Below are 12,141 nucleotides of genomic sequence, written 5' to 3'. Positions count from 1 at the left end.
AATAGCACCAGGAGTTCCCCGATAGTCTCGCAGTCAAGGATTTGACATTGTCACTGCTGTGGCTCGGGTTCGATCCCTGCCCCAGGAACTTCCATATGCCGCAGGCAGGGCCAAAAGAAACAAAACATAGCACCAGACTCAAAGAAGATTTGCAAGCATTTTCAAAGTCTAAGTGGTCAACACAAGTAAGGGTTTTTGAGAAAATTATTCCCCTTTGAGTAAACACCAGTAACATGGAGGGAAGAGGACAATGCTGCTGAAATACCTGGGGATTTTACCAAGGCCTAGGAAATCAGTTTTAGGCAAGAGAAATACAGAGGCACCCTAGCAGCTTTTCCAAAACACACATAACATCACTGAGGGGCACATCCAACTCTGGTCACCAAAAGACAAACAGGAAGCGATTACAAATTCCCAAGGTGACTCTGACAGCCAGCTACCCTCTCTCTCCCCTCTCCTGTCAATCCCATCCCCTCTTGACATCCATGAGCCTAAGAGAAAAAGATAAAGAGTCAGAGTTCTCAATCAGCCCCTCAGTAACTCGCTGTGTGATTTTCAGAAAATTATTCAACCTCTCTGGGACTCAGGTGCATCCTAAGAAAATCACAGTACACCACCCCATTCTTCTGGACAGAAACTCTTTCCTAAGAATGTGGAAGGTATTGCTTTAGTACTGTCTCTTTTTTTTTAGAAGGATATATTATTTATTTATTTACAAAAAGTTCTATTGAAGTATAGTTGATTTACAATATTGTGATAACTTCTGCTGTGCAAGAAAGTGATTCAGTTATACACATGCATATACATATATACTTCATAAGACTTTACCTGGAAGGTATGTGCTTAGGGGTAGTTTTCCTAAAGGTATTTGCTATCAATTCACTCCATCTGCTCATTGGGAAAAACATTTCCTATGTTGGTGCCATGCTGCAGGTATCTTTACCACTTAGTGCCCAATCAGCTTGTGGATCTTCCTCAAACCCACGTTTCTTAACCCTGCTCCACAGTGAAACCACCTGGGAGCTTGCACATTTCCAAAGTCTGCTCCCCACTCCTTGGAGATTCTGACTTGGTTGGGGCCCGGGGGCTCCCGGGTGGCTCCTGCTGGCAGCCACAGCCGTAAACATGTCAGGTGATGTATGCACCTGCGGAGGGGGCATGGGCTGTTCTGTGCCAGGCACCCTGCCTGCTGTGTGATCTGGGGCAAGCTATCGCTGCCCTCACCCTCAGTTTCCTTCTCTGAAAGGTGGAGATAAAAACAGTTTCACTTCCTTAGATTGTTCCAAAGATTAAAAATGAACGTGCCACACACACAAAGCACTTAGCACAGCCCTCAGCATCCTGTAAGTGCTAAATAAATATTACTTGCTATTGTCACAGGCACCTTTAATGGAATGTTCAGAAGGGGCCAGGGCCCCAGGCCCTGACCCCTGCAAGGCTCAGGAGGGTGCTCTACCCCAGGCCCCCGGTGATCCAGAGGTCTGGGCCCCTGGGCCACTTGCAACACCAAGCACAGGGAGAACTCACGCTTATTTGAGGGCAGATGTAAGTCATTTGAACCCATCAAAGCCTAGTGGTGGGTAGCTCCCCTGTACTACCACCAACAGGCACAGCCACAAGTTCTCAGATGCTAACATCAGAATCTCAGTTTCCAGAAAGCAGACAAATCATAAATGAAGATAACTCACTTGACCACACAATAAATGGCAAGAATTCTCCCAAGAGCTTTAATATCTCAATGAGGGTTCCCCTCACTCTCTATAGCAGGTTCTTTTGTTACCTCCATTTTACAGGTGAGCAAACTGAGGCTCAGAGCAGGTAAGGCACAGGTTATCCTGGGTCATAGACAGTGCAGCCGCGGAAGCGGCCACTCTGGCTAAGATGACACTGCATTCAAAGAAGGTGATTAAATGGTTCTTCCTACACATTTTTTCCCACCACATAGAAATCTTCTGGTCATCAGCACTGCTAGAGTGCTCCCTGGATAACACCTGAGGATAGTAATATTGTCTCTACACTTCTGGATTTAACAGAGGCAAGAAAAAAAAAGGAGTAAGGGGTAGGCAAAATGATGTGGTCATGAGGAACAGAAGAGGCAGAGTCCAGCACAGCCGTAAAGTGGGAGGCACAGTTTTCTCATAAAATACATTGGAGGTTCTCATCAATGCAGCTGGTGTACTGCCTAAGAGTTATGCAGAGTATGACAGGATCCTCACAGCCAAGGGAAGTGAGGCCAAGGTCCACGCATCACTCCTGTCTCCAGCAGAGAGAAGAAGCACAACCTCCATTCTCTTGAGTCCACAGCCTTGGGAAGCCTGTGGCTGTCAGCTAGTCCAATGGGACTCTGTGAGCACAACAACCAGTTGGCACGGAGCCTAGAGGCAGTGATAGAAAGGACCCCAGCCAGGGCCCAGGCGGGCGTAAGCCTGGGCTGGCACAAGCCTGGCCTGGTAATATGAGTCCATGTTGTTAGGAATCTGCACGCCACCAGAATTAAAATACATCTACCAAGCAATCATCCCAGAGCAAGTCACTTTAATTTACCAAAGCAGCAAACTGCAATTATTGCTGAAAATGACATCTATTCCTGTATGACAACATTTAATACTCTCTAAAAAAAAGATTCCTTAATTGCATGCATAATTTTAAATTACTGTAATTTGTTCAAGATTCTGTGAAAACTCTTTTTTTTTTTTTTTTCTCTTGAGAGATAAAAGAAACAGTAGGATAATGGAAAGACTTAAGATTCTGTAACCAAGTTATACAATTTGGGGGGTAGTATAGATGTAGGTGACACTAGAGTTCTGTAAAAGAAAGTAAAGACGAACAACTCAAAACTGCCAGTATGTTAAAGAGGAAAGTTTATATCTCGGGTGGGTCAAGCTCATTATCACACTGTACCTTTTCACTGGCTGTCTTAAAAACTCATATTCAACTAAGTATGATGTCTCTCATTTACTTTACTCCACATTAAAATAACTTTTGTGCCCACAATTCATTAAAATACTGAAAGCATATTGTCATTTAAATTTTTTTCTCTTGTCATCATAACATTTTCTATTAATTATGGAGAGGACAAAAGACAATACTTTCAGTTGAAATGAGAAGTGGAGCAATGTTATCATAATCAATTCAATTCTAATTTCTATAAAAAGTAAAACAAAAATTCTTAATACAATTTCTTTATTAGGTGAAGTCGACACAGCGTGTTCGCTACCTTTTTTTTTTTTTGTCTTTTTGTCTTTTCTAGGGCTGCTCCCTCGGCAGGTGGAGGTTCCCAGGCTAGGGGACTAATTGGAGCTGTAGCCGCCAACCTATGCCAGAGCCACAGCAACTGGGGATTCGAGCCACATCGGTGACCTACACCACAGCTCACGGCAATGCCGGATCCTTAACCCACTGAGTGAGGCCAGGGATTGAACCTGCAATCTCATGGTTCCTAGTCGGATTTGTTAACCATTGAGCCATGACGGGAATTCCATCTATCTTTTTATTCAGAGTAACTCTATTTAGAAGAGAAGCTCTCCCTTTGATCAGGAGCAACGGCTTAGCTCTAGTTCTCCTTAAATACATAAGTGGCTTCCCTGTACCCACCCCATAAAACTTGCATGTGGCTTCAGTCGGAACATAAGCCCTCAAGCCTGCTCATCTGGAGAGTGAGTGGAACCAACTGAAAAGCAGGGCAGAGCACAGGGCTCCTGGGAGCGGCTCTCCAGGGCTGCTCTGCTCCCGGGCTCCCTGCCGAGAGGTGAGCCAGGCTGAAATGCAACGTGCCCATCCTGGAACCCTAACAGGGCTGAGTCTGCCTGCATGAGGCAGCACTTTTACCTCTGCAAAGACCTTGTTGGCATCCACCTGGGGCTAAGAACTTTTCTCTAACCAACACCCAGGCTCTGCACTGGGCAGCAGGGCTGTAGGTGTGCTGCCCCAGGGTCAGAGCAACTCTAGGTCCTTCCTGACACCCAGGCTCCTCAGTCAGCGTTCTTATACCCTCCCTTCTATACACGAGGAGGTGGGAATATAATTTATACCATGGGAACTATGGTAATAATACTTTTTAAAAAATTTTTTGCTTTTTTGGGCTGCACCCGCAGCCTATGGAAGTTCCCAGGCTAGGGGTTGAATCGGAGCTACAGCCACTGGCCTACACCACAGCCACAGAAACATCAGATCTGAGGTGCATCTGCGACCTACACCACAGTTCATGGCAAGGCCGGATCCCCAACCCACTGAGTGAGGCCAGGGATTGAACCTGCGTTCTCATGGATACTAGTCAGGTTTGTTTCTGCTGCATCACAAGGGGAACTCCTATGGTTAATAATACTGTATTATGTATTTGAAAGTTGCTAAGAAGAGTAGATCTGGAGTTTTCCTCACAAGAACAATTTTATAACTAGATATGATAACAGATGTTAACTAGACTTTCTGTGGTAATCATTTCACAGTACAAATATCAAATCATTAGATTGTACATCTGAAATATATGTGATATATAATGAAATATAATGTGAAGTCAATCAGACTTCAACAATAACAACAAAAAAGAAAATAAAGAAAAACAGCCTGCCTTCTGTATCACTAGGTTCTGTACCTGTGGAGCCGACCAACTGCAGATTGAAAAATCTTCAAAAATAAAAACTTCCACACAGTTCCAAAAAGTAGGACTTTTGAATTTTCTGTGTACCAGCAACTATTTACATAGCACTGACATTGTATTAGGTATTATAAGTACTCTAGAGATGATTTAAAGTATACAGGAAGATATGCATAGCTTATTTCAAAATTATGTGCCATTTTATATATGGGACTTGAGCATCCTTTGGTATCCACGGGGGGTCCTGGAACTGATCCTAGGGACCAGTGTACACCAGGAAGGCAGGGAAGGGAGAAGAGGGGGCAGAGCACACAGAAGCAGACACAGGAAGTGCTCTGCAAAGCCTCGATCCCCAGACACATATCCAAGGTGTAGGTGCTGAGGATGGCACGTGATGACAGCAGGAGAGGCACGCAAGTCCCCCGGGAGTGTCTCTGGGAGTGTCCTACTAGGTGCCGTCTCTGGAGCACGTGACCCCCTTCTGAGGTGGGTTTGACAAACCAAAGTGAGGGAAGTAGAAGGAGATGCCTGGAGACCCCAGGGCTTCACATGACCACACTGTGGCCATGTCAGGCCACCCTTGCTACTAAGGAGAGAACAGGTAGGGCTGTTTTCAAGGAGGTGATTGAAGGGAAGGAAGGACCTCACTCTGTGGGAAAGACCTCAGAGCTTTTGTAGTCAACCTGGCACATCAGGGCTTGGGACCGGAAGGCCTGGAATCTGGCATATACGGCAAGTGGGTGCGAAATATAAAATGGGGAGGCACGGATGACTTCTTACTTGGCAACTGGGGAAGATGGTTGTAAATGGCTATCATGTAAGTCAGTAACTCTCACACTCTTGGTGGGAGTTCACCCCTCTTTGTTGCCCTAACCAGACACTGGGCCTCTGTGAGCTTTAGATTCTTGAACTGCACTAAACGAGGAAGGAAAAGCTATCGTAAAAAGCTCAGGCAGGATACTGTGACAGGATAGCCACCAATCAAGACTGAGGAAACTCTGGAGTTTCCATCGTGGCTCAGTGGTTGACGAATCCGACTTGTATCTATGAGGCTCAGTAGTAATGAACCCGACTAGTATCCATGAGGATGCAAGTTTGATCCCTGGGTTCTATCCCTGGCCTTGTTCAGTGAGTTAAGGATCCGGCATTGCTGTGAGCTGTGATGTAGGTCACAGACATGGCTCAGATCCTGCATTGCTGAGGCTGTAGTGTAGGCCAGCAGCTGCAGCTCTGATTCAACCTCTAGCCTGGGAACCTCCATGTGCCGAGGGTGAGGCCCTGAAGAAAAAAAAAAAAAAAAGACAAGACTGAGGAAGCTCTTGGCTCAGCAGCAGGCAGACCCCAATACACTTTCCGTGGTCAGAAATGCACGCACACACAAAACCTTTATAACAGTTTTCCTCTCTGTGCCCATTGCCCTGTGTCACTCCTCAGTGTTTAATTTCCTATGAAGCAGAAAGAGATTGTCTAGATTAGAAACCAGGATGCCTAAAAAGTCAATTTTTCCTGGAAATCTCCCTCTGACCTTTGGTTTCCTTTGTGAATTGCTTCCTTATGGCATCCACTCTTAAATGGTCACCATGTGCTCACATAGCTGCCCCTGACCACCCCGCCTTCCTTCCCAACCCCCTGCCCCACCGGAAGCTAAACTTGCAGCAGAGAGCCAGTAACAGAGCATCCAAGTCTTTGTGCTTTACGCCAGGGAAAAAGCATCTTTAGAAGCTTCTCCACCTCCTCAGACCACCAGCCTGCAGGGACAACAGGACCACTGGAGCAATAGTGGCCGTGAAGGGGCTCTGGCCCACCTGGCAGAGGGCCGCTCACCTTCACGTTGGGAGTGTAGAGATTCCTGAGGGACGCCAGGGCGGCAGACAGCCCTTCGGTGCTGTACCCGATCCACAGGGCTTGCAGGTGGCTTGAAGAGATTCCTGTCTTCTTGCTGAGACCCTGGAAGCAATAGTGACAAATCAGCTCCCATGTCTTTTTTCCCACCTGCAGCGTGGATCTGAATGTGGCTGTGCACACTAAGAAGGCCTGGACCTGGGAGCCTACCTGCCCTAAAACCAAAGGCTGCAGAACCAGCCTGCCTTTGCTACCTACATGAGCTCTCAGCCTGGAGAAAGGGAAGGCAGATGAGTAAAGAGTTTCTTTTACTTTTTCTTTTTTTTTGGTCTTTTCAGGGCCACACCCATGACACATGGAGGTTCACCAGGCTAGGGTTGAATTGGAGCTGCAGTGGCTGGCCCACACCACAGCCATAGCAACGCCAGATCCCAGCCGAATCTGTGACCTACACCACAGCTCACGGCAACTCTGGATCTTCAACCCACTGAGCAAGGTCAGGGATTGAACCCACATCCTCATGGATACCAGTCAGATTCGCTTCTGCTGAGCCATGAAGGGAACTCTGAGAGAGTGTCTTTTTATAGAGGTTTTCCAATCAATTTAAGGAAGAACACGTGTTAGCGCATCAAGCATCTGTAACCCACAACAAAGGAAGAGACCAGGAGTGGCCGATGGCATCACACCAAGAGGACCAACTCCAGAGGCTTTGCCTCCTGATGCGAGATGCCCCAGACAGGCTCACAGAGCGTTTCCCCTCCAAGGGTAACAGGCAGACCTCAAAGACATGGTGGGCTCCACTCCAGATGACAGCAATAAATCAAGCACACAATTTTTCTGGTTTCCCAGTGCACAGGGAAGTTATGTTTACATGACACTGTGGTTGATTAAGTGCAAGAGCATTATGTCTAATAAAAGTACATACCTTAATTAAAAAATACTTCATTTCTAAAGAAATGTTAACCATCATCTGGGACTTCAGTGAGTCATGGTAGTAACATCACTGAACGCAGATCACCAGAATAAACATAATATTAATGAAAAAGCTAAGAATATTTTAAGAATTACCAGAATGTGACAGAGAGACCTGAGGTGGGCAAATGCTACTGGAAAAATGCCACTGAAAGGCCAGCTCAATGCAGCATTCCCACAAACCCTCAATTTATTAAAAAGCAGTATTTCCAAAGCAAAAAAAAGCCAAGTGTGATAAAATGAGGTTTGCCTTTATAGTAATCAAGACATACTGAAAACAAAACAAAACAAATCAAAACTGAACCTGATCAAGCCTCTAGACATCACTGTCAAATAACAGGAAATCCAGAGAAAAGAGGACCATGTTAACCTACATCACGAGAAATATGGACAGAATCAGGAAATCCAGCTCATGTGAAACTACACAGGTCACATAACTTGGGTTCTTCATCAACTAAATAATAAGGAGATAAACAGGAATGAATGCAAAGGAAGCTTTAAGTGAAAAGAAGAGATTTGGCGGGGTGGGGGGTAAAATATAATCACAGCATTTAGATGCAACTTGAGTGACTGTAAATGAGAACAATGGTTTCCTTTCAGGAGGAAGTAGAGGGTGGTGTTCAGATTGGGGCTCACGTGGAGGGCTCTGCAGGTTGATAAAGGCGCCTTCAGGACCAAAACCTCAATGGAACCCTTCTTCCAGTGCCGTGGGTCTCACCTTGAAAATGTGTGCCTTCAGGATGTGGTGGCCGAGCTCCATGGTCTGCTGGCGGTTCAGCTTGCCCTCCTGTCGAGAGAACATGAAGGCCAGGAGAGCGTGCCCATTCCTAGGACGAGAAACACAAAGGTTGGTAACCAGAGATCCCGGTCAACCTCGTCGCAGGCCCTCGGGGGGAACATTGCCACACACATCCCTGAACTGTTCTCCTGGTGTTTTAGCATCGCCCTACAAAATGGGTGGAAAACTGCCTCTCCACAGAAGATGGTCAATGCCATTTATTCTTCAAGTAGCTTTAAGGGCTTTCTCAGGATTCCCCACTCTCTGGAGTGACTCAGAGTGAAGTCCTAGGACAGGGGAGGTCTTTACCTGTGGAGCCAAACACTCCCTGTTCACTGTCCATCATTCTCTCACCCATTTGTTGATTTATGTCTATCACCAAAATGTAAATTCAATGAGACTAAAGGTTGCCTAAGTCAGACCTAGAGTCACAATACCTAGCAAATGCCCAAGATGCAGTGAGTATTCAAAACGTATTTCTTGGAGGGATGGATGGAAGAAGGACAGATGTGCAAATGAACAGGGAGAGCAGAAGCATCAATGGATGTGACATTCAGTACAATCACCATTGTGCAGACCTGGGCCAAAGGACAAGGCCTTACAACGGAAGGGAAGAGAATACCAGGTCATGTGCAGCAACCACTCACAATCAGAAACACCAAACATTCTAGGATTGAATGAACACAGGTCCTTGCAGGGGTGAGAAGAGAAAGAGTAGAAGCTCCTTATAGGAATAAGACAGGTCAGCTGTATGAGTGGGTTTGCTGTCTGGACACATGATAAGACATTCAACTGATGCCAACAATTAATTCCCCCCACTAATCTTCTCATGAAGGAGCCATCCTACCCATTTTCCTTCCCCTGTAGGTCTCATTCTATCTCCTGTGGACTCCATGCCTCTGTCTGAACTAATCTGTTTGGAAAAGATGCAAAGGGTTGTTTATTCCAAGAGCAGTGACTTCTGTGCTAGGTGAAATATTTTCATTTCTATAACCCTGATAACTCTGAGGTCTGTTTTGCTGAGGAAAAGATAAAACATTGTAGAAAAGAATTCTTCTAAATGCGTTTTCTAACAGTTCCTGATCCAGAGGATTAAAAGTATGATGCTTGCCTGTTTCTCAAATCAATGATAAATAAACCATGTTAGGAAACCATGTTAGGGACAAGGAAATTGGGGCATATGAAAACCAAGAGATTGCTTTTTATCCTCCAGGGGAAGACATGATATTTAAGCCCACACTGCGTGAGTGTCCATCTAACATGTTGTAAGGGTCTAGAGCACATATGCCGTGCTCCTTTGCACACACTACCTCCCAGAACTCAAGTCTGATTTTCCCTCTCAGGTGAGAGCCTCCTGTGTTCCCATGGAAACTACTCTCTACTACCTTCCAGTGCTCTAGGCACTCCTGCATGCCATCCATGGGCTGGTCCCAGAGTTCAACCTGGCCCACATCACCTCCACATCATCTATAGCATCTCCTCTCCCACTGCCTTCAGGCCAAGCCAGCCATCTACCTCATGTCAGCAAGGCTGGTCTCTACCTCACTGCCTTCCTAGAAAACACCTGCCTTTTCCTAGAAAATCATCTGATTTGGCCAAATAAGTCACAGTACACATTTCACCTAGATATTACTGTCTGGCTAAATAACCTGGAGTCACAGGTTTTTCCCCCAAAGCAGGTTCAAAAGACGATAATCTTTTAGCTCAGTGTTGCCTAGGAAAACACCCGACCACGACATGAAAGAGCAATTAAACCCAGGGGGTTGGCATTAAGTCAATATCCATGGGAGGAAGGGATTATGGGGCTCACAAGTGCTTATTCATTTCATCTCTAGGCCCCAGCATCTGATCAAATGCCCAGTCCAGACAAAAGGGAAGAAATGAGTAGCTTGTCAGACCTGTTATAAAAGGTAAGGAGCCATTCTGACTCACAGAGGGCAGAAATCATTCAAGACAGCAAGGATGCTGGCCAAGGTCAGGGCCAGGCACAGGTCTTGGACATGAACACACCCTTTTCTGAGAGCATCAGCATCTCAAATTCCCTGTCTCTCATCCTGACTAGCACCACACCACAGGGTGGGCAGGCTTCCCACCTGCCCCCTCATCAGGCAGTGAGGGGACCTGAACTCTGGCCCGGCCTTGCGGCAAAGCCTCTTGAAACTTTTGACTGTCTGGATACAGCTGCCCCTTCGCCATTTCATAAATGGGGCATCCTCCAGACCCCCAAATCCCAGTCTGTTACACTGTGCAGAACACAAATACGAAATGAGGTGGCCAGATGTGATCACTGTGTCTGAGGGCCAGAGGGGAGCACATCAGATCCCTGGGACAAGATGCCACAAGCTCAAGAGCAGGCAAGGAGTGGCAGTGCTGAGGATGCAGGACAGTCCACAGATCCCCAGGGAAGAAGTGGGCTGGGAACGGGCTCTAGAGGAGCTGACTGGTCCCTGCAGCAGCTATCACACGTTCACACAGGTGACCCCTGTGCCAGGGCACAAGATCTAAAAGAGGACACCAAAGACACCCAGGCACCGCCCAGTTTCTCTTTCATCCAAATGTACTGAGGAGTCCTAAAAGTCCAGACATTAAGGAAGGAAGCTTTGGTTTAGTGGGAGGGAGACTTTTCCATCACCCCTCCTGAATTATTCATGCTGTGTTGCCCTTCTGTGAAATAGCACGGATTGCGTTTGAAATCCCTTTCCTGAGCGCATATCAGACTCCCTGCACAGAGCTGCTAGAAGAGGCCTGTCATACCTGGGCTCACACAGGAAGGCTGTGTTTTCGCCATCTGCTCTCCAAACAAGCCACTCCCTGAAGGATGGGTGGCAGAACATGCGAGTTTTGTCTCGCCTCTTGATGAGGAAACAGGAGAGGGCATCCATCCTCTGCTGGAAGTCCTCCCAGCCCTGCTCCCCTTGGATGTGGCCGGCATTAATTGCCTGGAAGATCTGCTCATCTGTCATGGGGTGGAGGGACGCGAGGGCCACGTTCAAAATCGGAAGCGCTCTCTCAAAGGCGGACTGGGTCATGAACTTCATGTTGCATTGAAGCAGGTAGAGTTCAGACAGTGACACAGGCACCACCTTGTAGCTGGCGCTCTTGATGACCAGGTGCCCCCTCTGGAAGAGGTCCAAGGTGAGCTTGAGGTACAGGTAGGAGCCCAGGCTCCGCAGCACCAGGTGGCTGCTCACTTTCCCAATGAGGGCAGCATCGGCCTTGCCATTCAGGGAGATGTTGCTGAGGATGTCCTGGCTGCTGTGTACCCTGTGCTGCACGTAGGCATGCAGGTCGCTGTGGATGTCCTTGTTGTCTGGAAAGTCATCTAAGGACAGCTTGACGAATGGCAGCTCACTGACAATTTCCTGCAGAAGAACGAGACCCACAGTGTCACTCCACAGAGGCTTCTTTTATGTCAGCTGCATTGCAAACCAGATCGACTAGTTCTCTTTCAAGGAGGATTTTCATGGATTACAGGGGCTCATTGTTTTGTATTAAAACACGTAATAGGATAAATGGAAGATAAAAAGCTTACGTGAAAGCAATGCCTGATGTAAGATCAAATCAGAAAAGGCTTTCCCGAGGCCCTTATCCAGGACACAGAGCCAAGCGAAATGGCAGAGCCTGGAGCACTCGGCGGCAACCTGGCTGCACCAGCAAAGGGGCATCGAGACCCCCAGGTGACCTGACAACCATAATCCTCACACTGTGTAACTGGTTACATAATAAGGACAGACACAATGCAACACTGTACATCTAAGACCATGGCCAGACACTGAGATCAGATACCCACTGGCTACATAACCAAACCAGGATATCCGAAATTGCCCCCAGCCTGTGCTCTGGTGACAGGCTGTGGTAAACAAAGCTGCTGGACTTCTATATAGCCCAACTTTTTTATTTGCTTGTTTTTAGTAAATATTTATTTATTTTTGTCTTTTTAGGGCCACACCCGTGG

At 46.8% G+C, this 12,141-nt stretch overlaps 1 protein-coding gene across 3 annotated transcripts in view; it reads right to left on the bottom strand.

The window, feature by feature from the left end:
- The window catches only part of TANC1 (tetratricopeptide repeat, ankyrin repeat and coiled-coil containing 1), a 244,305-nt gene that overhangs the window by 42,694 nt on the left and 189,470 nt on the right, over window positions 1-12,141 (bottom strand). For all 3 annotated transcript variants that reach the window (XM_047772674.1, XM_047772673.1, XM_047772675.1), the window contains 3 exons: window positions 10,941-11,548; window positions 8,127-8,235; window positions 6,419-6,541 (listed from right to left, as the gene is read on the bottom strand). In XM_047772674.1, coding sequence (XP_047628630.1) covers window positions 6,419-6,541; window positions 8,127-8,235; window positions 10,941-11,548 — 840 coding nt within the window. The remainder of the gene's footprint in view (window positions 1-6,418; window positions 6,542-8,126; window positions 8,236-10,940; window positions 11,549-12,141) is intronic.

Source organism: Phacochoerus africanus, chromosome 3, assembly GCF_016906955.1.
Source record: "Phacochoerus africanus isolate WHEZ1 chromosome 3, ROS_Pafr_v1, whole genome shotgun sequence".
Taxonomy (NCBI): Eukaryota; Metazoa; Chordata; class Mammalia; order Artiodactyla; family Suidae; genus Phacochoerus; species Phacochoerus africanus.
The sequence above is the reverse complement of the archived record's forward strand: the minus strand, read 5'-3'. Positions and strand labels throughout refer to the sequence as shown.